Source organism: Onychostoma macrolepis, chromosome 20, assembly GCF_012432095.1.
Source record: "Onychostoma macrolepis isolate SWU-2019 chromosome 20, ASM1243209v1, whole genome shotgun sequence".
Classification (NCBI taxonomy): domain Eukaryota; kingdom Metazoa; phylum Chordata; class Actinopteri; order Cypriniformes; family Cyprinidae; genus Onychostoma; species Onychostoma macrolepis.
In genome coordinates, this window is record NC_081174.1 from 16,589,161 (window position 1) to 16,610,691 (window position 21,531).

General features: G+C 36.9%; 1 protein-coding gene across 1 annotated transcript; it reads right to left on the reverse strand.

Annotated features, from left to right (window-relative positions):
* Positions 1-41: 41 nt before the first annotated feature.
* On the reverse strand, positions 42-18,439 carry mideasa (mitotic deacetylase associated SANT domain protein a). The gene is made up of 13 exons (XM_058755230.1): positions 17,993-18,439; positions 15,373-16,945; positions 14,080-14,310; positions 13,291-13,603; positions 12,038-12,104; positions 11,812-11,954; positions 11,596-11,699; positions 10,809-10,884; positions 10,553-10,641; positions 10,338-10,460; positions 9,988-10,104; positions 9,615-9,826; positions 42-1,044 (listed from the first exon to the last, which is right to left on the reverse strand). The coding sequence occupies exons 2-13, from the start codon at positions 16,714-16,716 to the stop codon at positions 810-812; spliced, it is 3,054 nt and encodes a 1,017-aa protein (XP_058611213.1). The 5' UTR covers positions 16,717-16,945; positions 17,993-18,439; the 3' UTR covers positions 42-809.
* Positions 18,440-21,531: the final 3,092 nt, after the last annotated feature.

Below are 21,531 nucleotides of genomic sequence, written 5' to 3' on the forward strand. Positions count from 1 at the left end.
ACTGACCTTTTTCCTTTCATCTTTATTATATAAAGTAATATAATACAAGTTTATACTGGAAGTTTGTTTTTATTGTGCACACATTTATGAAATATAGCAAATATTAAGCATGGTGATCAAGCAAAGTGTAAAAAAATGTGATCTATATGTTGAAAATGTATTTGTGATTTGCTAAACTTCAGAATTTATTTACATGTGAGTTTTATAAAAATCCCTTAATCCCACGTATTCCACTTCCCTTTAAGTGCATTCAAAAACATAAATACACATTCTTTTAAGTTTAGAGTACTGAAAAACACACACAACAGCATCAATATTGTATACAGTATAATACACAGGGGTCAACATATATATTTCTAAGAATTATATACATTTCATGCACAAGAGATATTTAATTGAAATTAGCCATAGGTACATGAGGGGGAATTTTAGTTTGTGTTCTTGATTACATATTACTGTGTGTATATAACATTAACAGGTTTAAAAAAAATACAGCCTCACTGAATGCAAACAAAATTTGTTCAGGTATTTTGATCAAAATCAAACCAGGTTTAGCAAACCTTTTTACATTTGTTATCATATTTACTGTATCATTGTTTTCATGAAGCTAAACTGACATACATCTGCACTTTTTAAAAATATATACCAAAGGAAAGTTCTTATAAAATTTTGGTAAAAGGTACAAGGCAATTCAGACACCTTTATCTTTTCAAACATCCCAACTGCCCTTAACTGGGATGCACAAGTTTTTGCACATTTTTGGTACCAACTGGTACTAAAGAAGAGTACTAAAAGAGTCATGTACTTTCTCAATGCCAGTCCTCATCCTGCTCATCATCCAGCTCTACTGAGCTTTCCTCAGCTCCACTACTTTCTTCTTGCCCTCCTCTTTGTGCCTCCTTCCTCCTTGCTGCCTCTAACATCTCCTGCCGTGCCTTAGCGGCCCGCTCCTCCTCTTCTCTTTGGCATTGTGCTGCTGCCTTCCTCTCCTGCTCGGCGTGACTCTTCATGTGAGCGCTGCGACTCTTCACCTTATAGAACACCCTGCATATACAGACCTCATTATAAATCAAGTTGCTATAAATGAAGAAACTGCTTTACATACAGTGGGTACGGAAAGTATTCAGACCCCCTTAAATTTTTCACTCTTTGTTATATTGCAGCCATTTGCTAAAATCATTTAAGTTAATTTATTTTCCTCAATGTACACACAGCACCCCATATTGACAGAAAAACACAGAATTGTTGACATTTTTGCAGATTTATTAAAAAAGAAAAACTGAAATATCACATGGTCCTAAGTATTCAGACCCTTTGCTGTGACACTCATATATTTAACTCAGGTGCTGTCCATTTCTTCTGATCATCCTTGAGATGGTTCTACACCTTCATTTGAGTCCAGCTGTGTTTGATTATACTGATTGGACTTGATTAGGAAAGCCACACACCTGTCTATATAAGACCTTACAGCTCACAGTGCATGTCAGAGCAAATGAGAATCATGAGGTCAAAGGAACTGCCTGAAGAGCTCAGAGACCGAATTGTGGCAAGGCACAGATCTGGCCAAGGTTACAAAAAAATTTCTGCTGCACTTAAGGTTCCTAAGAGCACAATGGCCTCCATAATCCTTAAATGGAAGACATTTGGGACGACCAGAATCCTTCCTAGAGCTGGCCGTCCGGACAAACTGAGCTATCGGGGGAGAAGAGCCTTGGTGAGAGAGGTAAAGAAGAACCCAAAGATCACTGTGGCTGAGCTCCAGAGATGCAGTCGGGAGATGGGAGAAAGTTGTAGAAAGTCAACCATCACTGCAACCCTCCACCAGTCGGGGCTTTATGGCAGAGTGGCCTGACGGAAGCCTCTCCTCAGTGCAAGACACATGAAAGCCCGCATGGAGTTTGCTAAAAAACACCTGAATAAGATTCTCTGGTCTGATGAGACCAAGATATAACTCTTTGGCCTTAATTCTAAGCGGTATGTATGGAGAAAACCAGGCACTGCTCATCACCTGTCCAATACAGTCCCAACAGTGAAGCATGGTGGTGGCAGCATCATGCTGTGGGGGTGTTTTCCAGCTGCAGGGACAGGACGACTGGTTGCAATCGAGGGAAAGATGAATGCGGCCAAGTACAGGGATATCCTGGACGAAAACCTTCTCCAGAGTGCTCAGGACCTCAGACTGGGCCGAAGGTTTACCTTCCAACTCAGGTTTACCTACCTACTCAAATGGTTCAGGTCATACTTAGAAGGGAGACGTTATTATGCGAGTATAGGAGAGCATAAGTCTAAGTGGACGTCCATGACATGCGGAGTCCCACAAGGCTCAATTCTTGCACCACTCTTGTTTAGCCTGTATATGCTCCCACTAAGTCAAATAATGAGGAAGAACCAAATTGCCTATCACAGCTATGCTGATGATACCCAGATTTACCTAGCCTTATCTCCAAATGACTATAGCCCCATTGACTCCCTCTGCCAATGCATTGATGAAATAAACTGTTGGATGTGCCAGAACTTTCTTCAGTTAAACAAGGAGAAAACTGAAGTCATTGTATTTGGAAACAAAGATGAAGTTCTCAAGGTGAATGCATACCTTGACTCTAGGGGTCAATCAACTAAAAACCAAGTCAAAAATCTTGGGGTGACTCTGGAGACAGACCTTAGTTTTAGTAGTCATGTCAAAGCAGTAACTAAATCAGCATACTATCATCTCAAAAACATTGCAAGAATTAGATGTTTTGTTTCCAGTCAAGACTTAGAGAAACTTGTTCATGCCTTTATCACCAGCAGGGTGGATTATTGTAATGGTCTCCTCACTGGCCTTCCAAAGAAGACCATTAGACAGCTGCAGCTCATCCAGAACGCTGCTGCCAGGATTCTGACTAGAACCAGAAAATTTGAGCATATCACACCAGTACTCATGTCCTTACACTGGTTTCCAGTTACATTTAGGATTGATTTTAAAGTACTTTTACTCGTTTATAAATCTCTAAATGGCCTAGGACCTAAATACATTGGAGATATGCTCACTGAATATAAACCTAACAGACCACTCAGATCATTAGGATCGAGTCAGTTAGAAATACCAAGGGTTTACACAAAACAAGGGGAGTCTGCTTTTAGCCATTATGCCGCCCGCAGTTGGAACCAGCTTCCAGAAGAGATCAGATGTGCTAAAACATTAGCCACATTTAAATCCAGACTCAAAACTCATCTCTGTTTAGCTGTGCATTTGTTGAATGAGCACTGTGCTACAGCCGAACTGATTGCACTATGTATAATCATTTTCTATTCTTAAATGTTTAAAATTATTTTTAAATCAATTTTTAAAGGGGTCATATAATGCCATTTTTGTACAAGCTAATATGATTCTTTAGGGTCTAAATTGAAAGTTTGTAATATACTTTAATTAAAAATTCTCATTAGTATTGTAAGAAAACACTCATTTTACCTGCTCAAAAACAGCTCTGTTTTTAGCACACCGTTTTAGTGTGTGTTTTAAATGCTAATGAGCTTTGCTCGCCCCGCCCCTCTGTTCTGTGGGGCGTTTTTGACACAACACATGTGGAGTGTTGCCTTGACAACAGTTGAGGGTATATTTTGAAGAATGGCAGCGGGAGTCTCTGAGGATACTGTGCAACCGTATCAATTCGAACCGGAGTCGGACCCGGAACAGGATGACGGCCCCGAAGAAGTTCGACAATTAAGGCTAGAACGGGACGTTTCTGAATGGTTGGTTAACGTAATGTCACTTTTATCTATTTTTGTGTGTACTGTCAGGTAGAGTAGTGAGATACGAACGCTATGTGTTTACTGATACGTTAGTTCATTGACAGATTGATGTTACAGCTAATGGTCATGAAAAATAAATTCGGTAAATGTAGGCTTGTCAGTGATGCGCAACGTTATCTATGCAGTGTTAGGTACAACTCTCAGGGCGGAAACCATTAATTTTCATGCAGTTATAACTGTTTTTTATTTGTTTAAATTTTTTACATTACTTCTTAACAGACACCGTTATAAACCATCTACAAAAGTAAGCTTAGTGTAGTGTTATCATGTTAACTTTAATACCTGCGTACACAGTTTGTAATAACACAATAACCATAACGTTTTGTTCATTATAAACGTGGGATTATTAATTATATTGAGAACGTCGTAAATAGAAAACATGCATGTACCCTGAATGTAAACATTAGCCACATACATCCTAAAGCGTGCTAGCGATTTGCAAAGATTAATATAAAGATTAATATAAAGGTTAATTAAACGTTACACTCACTTCTTCTGGAGGTTCAGCAGGAACACGAATAGTTGGTACCGATTCTTTTTTCAGGAGCAGCTTCTTAGCAAAACCAGCTTTATACTGACCTTCATTTATAAAGCAGTCTGGTGAAAAATGATTCGCTCAAACATGAAAACATTGACGTTGCTCGTGGGGAATATTCCCTTCAAAAGCAAAACTCAGCCATGTGTCTTCAGCGGTTCGGACTTAGGAACATCAAAATGACTGCTGTGTTCATTATTGCACCCGAGAACAGAACACCACAATCGCTTAGACGCCATTCTGCTCATAGGGTGTATTCACACCAGGAAAGTCCGATAGTTCACTTGCTTTGGTCCGGACCAAATAGAAATTATTATTTTTTTTTTTGGTGCGGTTCGCTTTCACACTGCCCTTTTTGCAAATGAACCAGAAATTGTAAACAAAACCACACGTGTGCTAAGGTCATCCGTTCGTTGGACAGAAATTCTCAAGCAGGGAAAAACAGGAAGTGCAAAAACAGGCTAATCATGGAGATCTTTCGTAGTGCAATTTTTATTATTTTACTGATTTGCTGTCATGAGATAAAAACGCAATATGAAGCAACTTATGAACATCATATATGAGACAATGTCATACAATGTTGTAATTACGATTTGCCAAAAATAAAATCTATAGATATGAAATGCTCAAAGCATATCAAAATGTTAGTTTAAACATTTAACCTAGATAAATGTGCGCTAGGCGCATATCCGATCGTTTGTGCGGAGAGTGGAAGCTGAAGCGCGCTTCAGAACATCATATACGCCGTAATTGTTGCTCATAAAGGTAATAATAATACATCGTTCGGAACTGTAAAGGGTATATTTTTATTTGTGCACTCACAATATCAAGAAAACGTGCTCTTCTAAAATAAAGAAAACTAATAGGATGCGCTTCCCGTCAAAAATGAACTGTAACTTACAGACATGATGAATATATCTATAGAAAGCTTTGAATTACTACAAAACGAAATAAATCATATCCAAAACAAAAACTCTTTCATTATCCGTAAAGATGCATTTCTTTCTAAAGGCGTGTCCAATGAGGAGACGCAGTCAGGATTTTTAACTTCATCTTTGTGACACTGACTCAGAAAACACTAGTTTATTAATAAATAATTCAAATATCTCCTTACTATTTCCCCAGACACATTCATTGTAACTTTTGCTGGGGCTTTGCGGCAAGCTTTAGCCTATTTAGTGCGCTCATGTCACCTTGCTGTGGGCGCTATGGTCACGAAAACTCATAATTGGCACGCGTTTTTAAGCATTGCGGTTTGAAAACAAGTGATTTAAGCGATTGAAATGCAAACAACAGCACTACATGCGCGAGCTGTGTGTTTTCTGAGCGTGCTTTCTGCAATTGGATCGGATCGAGGCCGGTTCATATTCACACCTTAAACGAACCGTACCAGAGTTCGTTTGGAAACAGACCGAGACCACCTCTTCAGCTGGGTCTCGGTACGCTTGTTTGGTCCGCTTTTGGTGCGCACCCGCTGCATTCTCACCTGCCCAAACGAACCGCACCAAGAGGGAAAACGAACTCTGGTACGATTCAACCGAACTAAATGAGGCAGGTGTGAAAGCACCCATAGACAGCTCCAGCGTATATCAACAATGACGCGCGGACCATGATTGACAGCTCGCTCACGAGCAAGGGCGGGTCTGTGTTGAAACACTGCTGTCAATCAACCATCGTGGGAGGGGCGTCCGACCGTGTGGCGTCAAACAAATAAGGAGATTAAAAAAAAAAAAACACTGGATGGATTTTTTATCATTTTATGATGGTTGTGTACAGGCACTGCTAACACACATTTCAGTACAATCAACTTGTAAAAGTGCATGTACCATTATATGACCCCTTTAAAATCACTTTGTTTTTATTGTTGTGATTATTATTTTTAATTCCTTATTATTATTTTTAATGACTATTTCACTTCCTTTTATGTAAAGCACTTTGAATTACCACCGTGTATGAAATGTGCTATATAAATAAACTTGCCTTGCCTTCCAACAAGACAATGACCCTAAGCACACAGCTAAAATAACGAAGGAGTGGCTTCACAACAACTCCGTGACTGTTCTTGAATGGCCCAGCCAGAGCCCTGACTAAAACCCAATTGAGCATCTCTGGAGAGACCTAAAAATGGCTGTCCACCAACGTTTACCATCCAACCTGACAGAACTGGAGAGGATCTGTAAGGAGGAATGGCAGAGGATCCCCAAATCCAGGTGTGAAAAACTTGTTGCATCTTTCCCAAAAAGACTCATGGCTGTATTAGATGAAAAGGGTGCTTCTACTAAATACTGAGCAAAGGGTCTGAATACTTAGGACCATGTGATATTTCAGTTTTTCTTTTTTAATAAATCTGCAAAAATGTCAACAATTCTGTGTTTTTCTGTCAATATGGGGTGCTGTTTGTACATTAATGAGAAAAAAATGAACTTAAATGATTTTAGCAAATGGCTGCAATATAACAAAGAGTGAAAAATTTAAGGGGGTCTGAATACTTTCCGTACCCACTGTATGCTAAAAAAAACAAAGTCAATGACTAGCAAAAAAACTAGAGTGAATGGTATGAATATAGGAATTAATCAAAGCATAAGCAAATTTAAAAAGCACTTGTCCTTACAGATCATTTTAAATATCACTAAAATTAAATATCTCTAAAAACATTTAGAGCTGTCATGTTGTTTGCTGAATTTTTGTGTCACCTCAGACCAATGAGTTTGATAAAGTATTGTATTTAATATTAAAATATAGAATTGTAATAATATTAACATTAATTTTAATAATTTCAATTAACACTATTAAATCAATTATATATTATCACTGTTTAGATGTTATTATATGTGACCCTGGACCACAAAACCAGTCTTAAGTGTCAATTTTTCAAAATTGAGATTTATACATCATATAAATAAGCTTTCCACTGATGTATGGTTTGTTAGGATCGGACAATATTTGGCTGAGATACAACTATTTAAAAAAATGGAATCTGAGGGTGCAAAAAAATCTAAATACTGAGAAAATCATCTTTAAAGTTGTCCAAATTAAGTTCTTAGCAATGCATATTACTAATCAAAAATTAAGTTACGTTTATGTAAGAAATTTACAAAATATCTCCATGGACAAAATCTTTACTTAATATCCTAATGATTTTTGGCATAAAAGAAAAATTGATCATTTTGACCCATACAATGTATTTTTGGCTATTGCTACAAATATACCCCAGCGACTTAAGACTGGTTTTGTGGTCCAGGGTCAAATATTAGGATCTTATTATTAATTAAACAATTTTATTTTGAAATACTGAATGGTAATATAATTTATTATTATAAAACAATTCATATTAATAACTGTAATAATAACAATATGCTGATATGAAAATATTGATATGTTAAGTAATGTGGAGAAAAAAACACCGTCTAGATGTTATAATATTGGGACATTACCATCATATACACATGTGGTCAGAATTGTTGGTACCCTTGGTAAATATGATCAAAGAAGGCTGTGGAAATAAATCTGTATTGTTAATCCTTTTGATCTATTATTTAAAAAATTCACACAAATCAAACCTTTCATTGGAGAATAAGAATTTAAAAAGGGGGGAAAATATCATTATGAAATAAATGTTTTTCTCTAATACACACTGGACACAATTAACGGTACACTTTTATTCAATACTTTTGTAAACCTCCATTTGCCAAAATAGTATAGGAGTTTTCTCCTATGATGCCTGATGAGGTTAGAGAACACCTGACAAGAGATCAGAGACCATTCCTTCATCCAGAATCACTCCAGACCCTTTAGATTCCCAGCTCCATGTTGGTGATTCTTCTCTTCAGTTCACCACTCATTTTCTACAGGGTTCAGGTCAGAGGACTGGAATGGCCAGCAGAAGCTTGGTTTTGTGTTCAGTGACCCATTTATGTGTTGTTTTTAAGGTTTGTTTTTGGATTATTGTCCGGTTGGAAGATCCAAACATGGCCCATTATAACAGAGTCAGTCACTTATTGATTTTTTTATCTGTTGGTGTTTGATAGAATTGATGATGCCATGTGTCTAATCAAGATGTCCAGGACCTCCAGCAGAAATATAGGCCCACAACATCAAAAATACAGCAGTATATTTCATTGCACACATGGGGTACTTTTTATCCCTGTGTTCACCAAACCCATCTTGAGTGTTTGCTGCTAAAAACCAAAATGTTTTGTTACATCTGACCATAGAAGCCAGTCCCATGTGAAGTTCCAGTCGTGTCTGACAACTGAATTTGCTGGAGTTTATTTTTTGGTGAAAGCATTTTCTTTTCTTGAAACCCTCCCAAACAACATGTGATGATGTAGGTGCTTCTTTGACAAATTTTTTTTTAAGGCTTTCTGACCCCGAGACTCAACTATTTTCTGCAATTCTCCAGCTGTGGTCCTTGGAGAGTCTTTAGCCACTCAAACTCTCCTTCTCACTGTGCATTGGGACGATATAGACACACGTCCTCTTCCAGGCAGATTCATAACATTTTCTGTTGATTGGAACTTCCTAATTAATCGCCCTGATGGTGGAAATGGGAATTTTCACTGCTCTAGCTCTTTTCTTAAAGCCGCTTCACTAATTTGAGAAGCTCAATTATCTTTTGCTGCAAATCAAAAATATATTCTTTGGTTTTTCTCATTGTGATGGATGATTAATTTGGAATTTGGCCCTTGTTTTGTTTTCCCTCCCATTTAAATTTCTGTGAAACAGGAAGCCATGGCTGGATAATTTCATGTTAATAATTACGCTGGTGTGCTCAAAATTGTGAATATGAATGGGAATATACAGAGATATTTTACTCATAAGAATTTATAGGGGTGCCAATAATTGTGTCCAACGTGTATTTTGTGATTTTTAAAAATAAAAGATCAAAAGGATTAACGATGCACATTTATTTTAACCAACAATTCTGACCACATGTGTATGTTACTGAAATATTAAAATAAAATACTAAAATATTTGAATAGCCTAATTGTGATGATAATATTAACACTGAGGACTTGAAATATTACTTTCAATATTTCAGAGAAATTATATTGGAGATCAGAGATAGAGAGTACAGTGAGCAGAATTCTTACTCTTATCTTAGATAAGAGTAAGATGAATACAGGATAGTGTATACTCTCACATAGGTGCAACTGCTAAGAAACCTCTGGAACAAAACTGTTCTCAACTGTCTTTTGAAGTAAATGCAACTAAGACAAGCTGGGTTGCTTCAAATTTAATGAGTAGAAATTCAAAGACACATACTGTTATATAAAAACTGACTCACCTGCTGCACTTCTTGCAAGGGAAAATACCCTCTGGCTCTCCCTGACTTTTGTTGCCAGTTGAGGTCCTGTTTTTCTTCCCCGTACTGTCAGAGTGAGGCTTTGGAGGTGCAGGGGAAGGAGTTTTGAAGGAGGGTTGAGGTGCTGGCATCTGGCCAGAAGACTCTTCCGCAGAGCTGTTCTTCTGGTCTTCATGAGCCACATCTGCCCTCTCCTGGATGGATGAGTAAACACAACCATGCAATCAGATTTAGCAATTCATTTGAATTCTTAACTGGACATTTAATATTCCAGCCCAGAGAAACATGATGGCTTCATGATGTATTTGCTATATTTATATACAAACAAGAGAATGCTTTCAATCCAAATACTCACATTCTTAATGTCCTGAAGTGTTTTGGTCAAATTTTGTAGACCGTTATTGACATTGTCCAGAGTTCCTTCCTGTTGTCTGCTATCATTCTGCATATCTTCTTCTTGTTTCACTTTAATCTTGTTAGAGATAAAAGAACAGACAGATGATCTAACAATGAAAATCTCATAAGGCAAGTATGACCAGCACTCATGTATCACATTGTACAGATTGTTTTAGCACAGATTTTGTAATCATTCATAAAAATTCTCTTTTCAGATGTAAATTAATAAATGATTCATTTACTGTACATGTGCTATTAGCTCTTTAGTCAAAACAATGTCTAAAAGCAGTAAGCAGTAATAGCCTTTACCACAGGGATGTTATCCTCTGGCTCTAAAGGTCCATATGTATATGTGCCATTGCGGCCAACCTTTGCTCGTTTCTTATAGGTGTAGTAGAACTCCACACACTGTGCCACTGTTTTACTCCTCACCTGCCAAAATAGAAACACAATGTAACCTTAAAAAGGGGAAATTTGATTTATATGAATTAATATATGACCTGTAAACAAAAAAGACTAGATACCAGTTTTTGCACCATGAAGAAATCTTTCCTGTAAGCAGAAATTCCCTTGTTGTAGTATCGTTTTTCATCCACAGTCCAGCAGTCTGATCCTGCCAATATTCAAGGGACATCAAGTTCTTTCTATCCACCATACAACATTACAAACATTCTGCTGCATTGCAATACTATCCATTTACAGTCACAGCATGCTGAATCATTTTTAATATTTCTAAGTGAACACAGTGAGCCCTGCAATTAGATGTAAATGAATTTCTACCTGCGTAGTGGTAGTTCGCCAGATGGTGGTTCTTGGAGAAGATGGGATTCTTCATCAACATCATTTCCAGAGCTTCCTACAGAGTCAAAATAAATTTTTAGTTTATCCTGAAAACATATATATGCATCATATACAACGGCCCCAACAAGTATTTGGATACTTTTAGATGCTTCTACTACTGTTCAAATGTTTGGAGTTATTAAGATTTTTTTTTTAAAGAAATGAATACTTGTTTCAGCAAGGATGCATAAAATTTTAACTTTAAATTAAAAAGAAAACTAAAACTTTTACAATGTTACAAAAGATTTCTATCATTTCAAATAAATGCTTTTGAACTTTCTATTCATCAATGTATCACATTTTCCACAAATATATTAAGCAGCACAACAGTTTTCAGAACTGATAATAAGACATTTTTCCTGTGCATCAAATCAGGATATCACAATGATTTCTGAAGGATCATGCAACACTGAAGACATCTTTTGCCACCACAGGAATAAACAACATTTTAAAATATATTAAAACTGAAAACAGTTCTTTTAGATTGTAATCATATTTCACAATATTAGAGTTTTACTGTATTTGTTATTAAATAAATGCACCTTTAAGAGCATAAAACACTACTCGTACCAAACTTATGAGTTGTAGTCTAAGTGTTTGAATTTCATTACATTTGACAAAATATTAAAAGCACATTTGTGAACTAACATTTTTCCTAACTGGTGTCAATGTGATTTTTAGATGTCTTAAGTCAGACATTTTTCAGTGTATATTTAACTGTGCTCACCATGACATCCCCTCTGGACTCATGCAGGCAGTGCATCGCTAGCTCTGGGTTGGTTCCTCCTCCATACATGACACTGGAGCAGACCAGGTTCATCAGGTCATCAACTGGAAAATAATGGGAATGGAAGGATTGGAATGGAAGTATGCGAGACATATGTCTGTGTTATATGCAGCTGGTAAACCTCAGCTACATCAATGCAGTCTTAAGATAAGTTACGTCTTGTATCCTGGGAGGGTGTAGAATCAGCCTGTGAATTAGGGAGCCAGACCAAAGTGGCTTTATGCTGGTCCTTTAGGGCCAGTGTTCCATCCAATAGTTCTGGAATTTCTGCCTGATACTGAGAGCCGATGTTTATGCGCCTAAAATGTGCAAAAGAGAGAGAATATATTAGAAAAGTGGACAGTGACTGTGATGAATAGCTAATTTTTAAATAAATACTCACGGTTCTAGGCTGACAGGCGTTGCTTCTCCAATCACTGAGAGTGCAGGAGGGGTGATTTCAGAACTGCCTAAAGTGCAGAAAATAAAGTCAGCAAGAGAGATATAGAAATTAATCATGCCAATGATGAACTACAATTCATTTACCCTTTTCAATTTATTAACTGAGAATAAACACAAATAAGCAAATAGTGAAAAAACATAACGTTTTACATTAAGGCTGTATAAGTAATTATTTAACAAACTAATAATAATAATAATAATAATAATAATACACAACACGTTAACAATTTGTTAACATTATTAGTTCATGATACAATATGTTGTAAGATGCATTAACTAATAAACAATACACTTACAGCTTTTATTTATCTAGTTTTATTTTTACATATCCTAGTGAAAAATAAATACTAAAATGTATTTGAAATATTTATTTCTTGCCAAGTATACTACAAATACATTTACATATTTATGGATTTTTAAAAATACCCTGCAATGCTAAATTGGAACAACAAATTTTAATGATACTAAAACACTTTTTAGTCTTAATATTAAGAAATGTGCATTGTGCACAAGTGATACTCCAAATAAAGTGTAATTAGAATTTCTAAATCAGTAAGTCTCGAGTGATATGTCAGTAAATTTGTTAATAGATTTGAACTATTAGTATGAAATGTATTTTGTATTTTAAATATATTACTTTTTTACTAGGGTATACTAATAGATTTTTTACAACAAGTTTTATTTAAATTAAAATTAGTTAATGCATTGTGAACATGAAATAATAAATAATAGTGCATTTATACTGTAAATTTACATTAATGATTAATAAATGCTCTGTAAATGTCCAGTTTATTGATGGTTCAGGATATCTAATTAATATTAATTTCTTTATCTATTAATATGTATGAATAAACAAAGAGTGAAGGTTAAAAAGGTTACACTTTACAATAAGTTTCCATTTAAGTTAACAATAGTTAATATGAACTAATAATGCATTATATTAATGACATTTGTCATTATTTTAAATACATGAATGCCTTCTAATTACTAAAAGTTCTGTTAAAAACATTATGAACCATCAATGAACAATACTGTGTTTATACTGTAAATGAACATGAAACTAGATGAATAAATGCTGAAAGAAACTATTTCTTATAGGTAGTTTACCATATGACATTAGCAAATGTTTAAAACCTTACTGTAAATCATTACTAATACAAAAAGTCCTTTAAAACAAAAAGATATGGAACGCACTTGAATGTAGCAAACTTCGAGTGGTGCTGCGGGGTGTGAATGGAGGTGGCAGGACCTGGCTGCCTGCTGCCATAGAAGAGAGGACAGCAGAGAAGTACAGCCCAGAGCCTTCACGCACAGGTGAAAGAATGGGTGGAGGGGTGTATGGCGGGATGATACTGGCATGGTCTAGCAGGCGTAATGGGGAGCGCAGATTGCTCTGGTAAGGAGTGATGCTGGAGTAAACAGAAGGGGTGATGAATGTGCACGGTTGAGGTATGACCAGAGGCTCGGGACGTGGGCGGCGCTTGGATTTGTCCTCTTGCCCTTTACCCTGATTTAAACATAAATGGCAGAACAGATATTTTAACAACTATTTTTAAAAGTCCCAAACAGTTTAAAGTACACTTCCAGTGTGGAAAAAAGCATAACATCAACATGAAAATCATTTGAGATGTTTTAGAAATAAGCGTCACGGTCAGAAAAATAAGCCCAAAATAAGCAACCCCTAGTTTTGGGGGTTTTGACAACCTTATTGTAAAATGTTACCGAAATCTCTTGCTGTTTAATCAAAAGCAGCTTGTGATTGCATAAAGATGCTGAATTAAATTACTACAAACAGCTCTAGCATAAATTACAGCATTATTTTTATGGAAAAGGGGGGAAAAACAACGCATGTCAGTGGCATATACAGACAGAGGAACATCGTCACACACTACAACTACATATTGATAAAGCGGTTTAGTCCTATAGGTGCCAACCACTAACAAACCCAACGCACAAAAGTATTCTGATAATAAGTGGATTAACCTGAATGAAGCTCTCAGATGCGGAGTTCTTTACTGAGTGCCGCCGTGCTACAATAACTGAGGGTTTACGATCAGGGTGGTTTTGTTGATGTGAAATCTCGGAGGGATGTCGAACATTATCCAGCTGTGTCCAGCTGCCCGGTGCTTCCATTTGACCTTTCTGAACTGGCACCGAGACTGGGATGACTAGGGGTGCCATACCAGCTGGTCTACCAGGGGTAACGTCCTCAAACTATTAAGTGAAGATAGAAAAAGACAGAATAAAATATAAATGGAGAAGAGAAAAACAAAGGATAGAGAAGCACAAATAAAAGTGTGTGTAAGCAACCGGCAGCGTTTAAGTGGGTCATAGAGCTAGATGAGTTACTCTGCCCTAAAAAACAGGTTAAGTTATTTTTTTTTTTTAAACAACCATCTCAAACAAATCGAGCTGTCTCTGCCCTGTTACTGTACACTGACATATCTGAAGTCTATGACATTTTAAAGAATAAATTCATACCATAAACGTCTTGTTTTGAGGCTTGGATCAGATAGATGTTAGCAAATAGGGCTTGGTGAATCGGCCCCTCCCAAATCCAACTGAATGGATTTTGAGAGAGTGTGGAATGTGAAGGTGTGCAGACATGCAGCCACGCAGCCACTCACCAGACTGCTTTACAATGCTCAATAACTCCATAAACTCCACTGTACATGATTGGGGAAGCTTGATAGAAAACACTGCTCTGATCTGAGTTTGTACTGTAATATTTACTTTTATAGTTTGATTAGTTATAAAGCTGGTGACACGTTTTACCCAGTTTCAATTTCTTACTAGTCAGCAATGGAAATTTTTAGGTTTTGAATGAGCTAATTCACTAGCTGGTTTAAACAACAAAAACAACTTAGGAGACCATCAAAGCAGCAAAACATACCAGCATATATTTAATGCATGCTAACCTAAGTTTGTGGTCAGTAAGATAACCGGTTTGAAATAAATACTTCTATTCAGCAATGACACATTTTTAAAAGTGACAGTAAAGACATTTATTTCAAATAAATGCTGTTGTTTTAAAATTACTATGCATCAAAGAATCCTGAAAAAAAAAAAATGTATCACGGTTTACACAAAAATATTAAATTAGCACAACTGTTTTTATTATTGATAATAACAGAAAATGTTTCCTGAGCACCATATCAGCATATTATTTCCAGCCCAGTATGTTCTAATATGTTACAATTAATATTAAAACAGATTTCTGCTATTCCACTGTTGTAAAAATACACTTCAAATGGATTTCCAAAGAAATAAGCTCACCTTTGCTGGCAAAAATTCCATCTCTGAAGCCTTTTGAGCAAGAGTCTCAAGGTTGATCTCCTTTGAGGCCCTCCGTCGTCTCGGAGTGCTTTGGATGACCCCCACTGCGGGTCCTTGAACTCCACCAACTCCTCCATTCTGAGCAGAAAGCTTGTCCTTGGATGTCTGGTTGCCTTGAGGAGAGACTCCATCTTTGGAAAGCCGTCGAGAGCGGCGAGGGGGTACCTGACGTTTGGTTTGGGTCTCCCGGAGTTCTGGAGTGGCCTCTGCAGGACCCGATTCCTGATAATTTGCTCCCTGAGGAATAGGATGTTGTGTTTGAGGGATGGTGAGCTGGGTCTGACTTGAATCCGTTTTCACCCGAGTACTGGCTAGATCCTGTAACTCAATTTCTTGTTTGACTCGCTGCTTTTCTACAGTCTCTGGCTGTTGAAAACCTTGTGCATGCTGTTGCAGTTGCTGCTGCTGCATCTGTTGCAGCTGGTATTGCTGTTGCATTTGATGCAGCCGCTGCTGCTGTTGCATTTGATGCTGCTGCTGCTGTTGTTGTTGTTGTTGTTGTTGTTGCTGCTGCAACTGATGCATTTGCTGCAGCTGTTGCATCTGATGCTGGCGATGCAGCTGCTGCTGTTGCAACTGCAAGATCTGCTGTTTCGATTTCTGCTTCTCGTTATAATTCATATTTAAAGATGCATTGTTGCCTTGGAAGACTTGTTGGAAACCAGGCGCCTGTGGTTGCTTGGTAGGTCCGAAAGCCAACTGGAAGGGTTGCAGAGTAGAGTCGGACATATCGTGATGCATTCCCTGAGGCTGATACTGGAGGTCTGCAGGTCTGTGACCTTGTGGGAGCACCTGATATTGAGCATGATGCACGGCTGCCATCGTGTGATGGTCCCATTCCCCCCCGGGAATGTGAGCAGTGTCTGTGTAGGACTGTGAGGGACTTGGTGAATGCTTCTCCAACTTAACAGCCTCCATTTCATGACTTTTGTGAAAGGCTCTTGGGTCATCCATACCACCTAGAGAAGGTCCAAAGTTCTGTGACCACTTATTCAGGTTCGGGACACCCTGAAACCAAGTCGTGGTCTGCATTGGGTTTTGAGGCGTCCACTTTACTGGTCCTGATTGCTGAAAATGGCCCCGGACCTGATCAGATTTGTAAACGCTCTGGACTTCAGGGCTAGAATCCACCAAAACCTCTGGGCTGCTGTGAGTTTGCTCCAAGGAGGGAGCGCCTACGTTGTAGAAGAGATCTCCTGAATGCTGCATTGTTTCACCAATGGCTTCAACATTCTGCTTGCTAATACTGTTTATGGTTCCTCTCTGGTGTGGAGAAAGACTCATGGCAATTGTGTGAAACTATAAGACAAGTAAAAACCTGGGGCATTCAACACTTCAGTTTTAAGTAAGCCTATCACAAGGCCGGATGAGAAAAAAAAAGTTTTACAGAGCAGAGCACATGAAAGATTTTGTGGGGTCTAGGAGCCCCACCTCCCTTCTTGCTTCTAAACTGCAGTATAAAGGTGGTGTAAATATTTAAAACCTCAGTCATTCCTCAGTCACAGGAAATGTTCTAAAAAGGAGAGAAAGACAGAGTAAGGTTTTAAACTTAATCACAATAGGAGTATAATGAGGTCTGCATTATATGCAAAATAAACAAAAAGACAAAAAGAAAATGAAAAAACATAGCGGGTGAACAGTTTCTAGGGGCACACAACTGTAAATGCATAAGCATTGAAATATAATGTTTAAATCTCACTTTTTTCATCATTACTTTCCCTTAGGGGCTCCATAATGATGATTTTAGTTTCTGAATTAAAATTAACTTTAATATTTATGGGGGGCATAAAATTCAAAATGTTAGGGTAAAACAACTGTCCTCAAAGTCTCATCAGGAAACCAACATCCCAAAACTTAATAAAAAAACATTAAATTAAACTTTTCTTAAAAATAAAACAAAAAGAGTACATATGTATACACTTATTTATCATGGATGCTCTTATTTGTAACCCAGAATGTCATTGCTGGCACCTAAATAATCAAATCTAATTTTTATAGCAACACAACAGTGCATATGAATAATAAATAGAAAAAATAAATTTCAGATCACCAATTAAAAAAAACAGGCCATAGCATGTCAAACCTGACCTGGCAACTAAATGCAAATAATTCCTTTTGCATCATTAATGTATGTCTGTTTGGTAAGACCTGTGCGTAGAGAAGGAACATAGTGGCCTAAAACCAGGAAACTTGACAAACACAAATACAGAAGGCAAGAGCAGACAGAACGGGAGGGGCATGAAAAGTGCGATGCAAGACAACAAGAATTACAGGAAGTGAAGAGGGAAAGGGAGAGTGAGATGGGGAAAGAATACAGGAGAGAGAGAACAAGCAGAACTACTTTTCAGCCCATTGGTGACCCCTCCCAAACTAGCAACTACTATGAAAACATTTGTTATATAAAAAAACACACGTAGAATCAATGCTGCACATCAAAGCAAACGGCACTACTTACTTCCCTGTAAGACGACAAAGTATCAGTATGTGTGCACTTTGCGTTTCTTGGTTTATTGAACGACAGGTCGTGTATGAAAACAGATTAAAACTGTAGCGTACTTACACTGTTGCAATATGGCATTGACGTCCTCCTTCCTTACTTTTCAAATTCGGGTGACAGCACCTTACAAAACTGTTCCAACCCTGGGCAAAGTCAACAGCGTGCATGACCATATACACACACTACGAACAATGCAGACTGTCGTAAAGTGCGCACATTTGATACGCTAAAATACCATGTCACAATGCATCGAGAGGCCTTTCCAACATGTAGGCTGACAGATTTAACAACTTTTGGTATCCGAGCACATTTGAACTCTTCAGCTGTAGTCGCCAAACCTGTTTTCCTGTTTACATTCTGCTGTTTAAGCGCAATTTTACCGATACTGTTTGCAGGACGTGCAGAGTTCGAGGATCCTCTTGAAAAATAATCAATCTATCAAAGTTATTTATCAACAAAACAATTCGCAATGACGCAGCCAATCAGCGAGTTTCGGATTGAAGGCGAGGCGATACAAGGCGCAAAAGCGCACGCTGTGATTGGACGGAAGGAACTTCTCGCGCACTGCTGGAATGTGTAATATTTAATTAGTGAACCCAACTGAAACAGGGGAATTTTACATTTGTATTATATTATACATTCTATTATAGAATGTATTATACACTTTCACTTTTTATGACTTCGAGATATATTGCACGATGTGTTGACAGTGTCATCACATTCATGTTAAAAATGCATGTTGACATGCAAAAAAAACAACAACAACCATCTTGGTTCTCTATATAATTCCGAACCTATAATTGTAATCCATCAAGCTCTACCACACAAATATACCACATTCAAGCAATGAGAAAGAGACTTCAGGTAAACAGCGTCACCTTGTGTACCTAACTTAATACACTGACATGTGGCAAGTCATTTTAACATTAAATCCTTAAACTAGTGGTGGGCAGAGCGAGGCTTCGTGAAACACTGAAACAGTCGAAGTAAATGTGGTGACACCTAGTGCTCATTTTCAAGTATTGCTCTGAAACAGCTTCGACAGAGAAGCAGTTAGGCGAATTGACTAATTATAATGTATGTTGTGTTTATCGCTCCATCAAGTGATTTGGGGGCGTGGTTAGTGTTCTCGACTGGAATGCTGTCACCTTGGTGTCGAATCCAGGGTGAAGCAGTAGTTCATATAATTATAATAAGCATTTAAACTTTGTGTTTTTGTTGTTCTGTTATTGTAATGTGTTTAAACATCGGTCTGACATCTGAACGAACTCTTTGTGAATAAATGTTATTCTGGTCATGAAAAATGAACATTAATAAAAGTCATCAAGCCACAATGTCTGACTTTTTTTTTCTTTTTTCTTTTTTTACATATATAGATTTTTATTTAAAAATATGGATTTTCTAAACAGTGTCTCAACACTTTGTGATCTGAATTAGATTTCATACAATGCATACCTTGCTTAGATGGCCCAGCAGTGTCAATAGCAGGCCTAGGTACAGGGACAATGTTACCATCCTCTGCAGTCTGCACCCCCCAAAAGGGCAGGATGTGTGCTCCTCAAATGGCTCATCATGGATGATGTATTATTACAGTAGGCTAGCTGCCTATCACAATACATACATCTCACTTTATTTTGTGTTTCCAAATGAAAATGCTCCCACACCACAGATGCACGGCATCTCTTGCGTTGAGCTTCCATTATTATGTAATCTATCAATATGAAATAATCTATGTATCAACTAGCCAATGATATCCTATCTCTAACTTGCTGTGCGTGTCACTATCTAACTTATTTGAACGTATATGTATGCCTATATGAATGTATCAGTATATTTATCCTAATTATCTGTCAATGTCTATAGCCTATCTGGGTCATTCTATAATTAGGGGTACATTTCAGGTCAACAAAAAAGTGAAGAAATCAGTGTGCTTTTCTGCAAAATAATCTAGTTGTTTCCATAATATACCCCCATATTGTTCTAAATTCATTAGTTGCCAAGCTTAAGCTCAAATTACTTTTTAAATATTTAAATTAAAATAAATATTTGATTCATTGTTTTGTCAACTGTGTTACAGACAAAAGTGGTGTCATAGAAGAAATAAATGAAGTACTACACATATGATAAAACATTTGTTTGAAAGTTATTGAGTCTATTCACCAGGGGTTTTGAGGTTGTATGTCTAACTGATTTAAAAAATATGAATTTTAAACTGAATAAAGGATATTCTTTGGTATACTATCATCAAGGATGGATATTTTTTCAACATAATTCTCCATTACACTGAATCTAGAGTTATTCAACGTCTTTATGTAATACTGTTCACTCTAGAGATGTCCTTTTTATAATTTTTATAAAAATTTTGCCTACAATTAAAGATTTATGACACAAAAATCACACGTAACACAATTGACAGATAAAGTAACACAGTTGACAGAAGTAACACGGTTGACAGGATGCATTAGGAGAAAAAGAGAAACCTTTCTTTAAAATAAAACCTTTTTATTTTGACAAGTGTCAGCAACAAGTAATTAATTAACTCTCTTGAAACAATGGAGAAAACAAACAAAAACTTTAAAAAATGCTGTTAATACTACATTAGTCTCATTCACAAAACAGTCTATGTTTTTGTAAATACGCAGCCCTTCTCTCAGGATCAGCATCACGCCGAGCCCTGTACTGGCGCTGCTTCTCTGCAGCAGATAACATAATTTCCCTAAAACAAGATTAAGAGCACTTTATAGTTTTTCAACCTTGCTTGATAGGGATCACATTAAATAAATGTCAGCAGAAACCCACCATTCCAAACCATGAAATCATATAAAAATGAACCATACTTCATGAAATCCTTGTTTGTTGATATATGTATATTTCTGGAGATAATATAGATTTTGCTGAAAAGCTATGGAATGCTCCTTTAATCGAGTGTAATGATTTATTCAGTGCAATATATAGATAATATTATAGTGTTAAGATTAGTTAAATTAATCCCTTAATGTGAATCACATGTTTTTATAAAATAACTATTACTATGTAATTACACTTGTTCATATTTTACCATGTCATTCCTGTGTTATAACAATAGTTAATGTATGTTTTTATCAACAATACTCAATATAGGCATAAACTATGACAAGAAACCCAGCCAACATTGTCAACCGTGTTAATCCCTGTCAACTGTGTTACACTTGATGGGTAACACAGTTGACATTTCTTCCATTTTAGGGCCTTGTGCTAACTGTAGACCTTGAACATGTCCCCACATTACCTTGATCAACTAGTGTTTTTATACATTTTATCTACATTTTTGTAAATATAATATCTAAAGTAAGTACACACGACCATGTTGATAACACAGTTGATGAGCAATTCATCTACTCTATGTGTAGACAATAATAATGATTAAAAATTGAAGAGGAGGAGTAGAAACTTACCACACTGTATTTAAAATTCCCGCCACTGAAGGTCGTGACATCACATGATGTTGGACATGTGACTTTGGAACAAACCATTGCTGATTTATAGGGGTTTTGTCAATGGGTAACACAGTTGACAAAGATTTCTCGGACACACACAAAGTTAATAATTTAATAGATATAAAC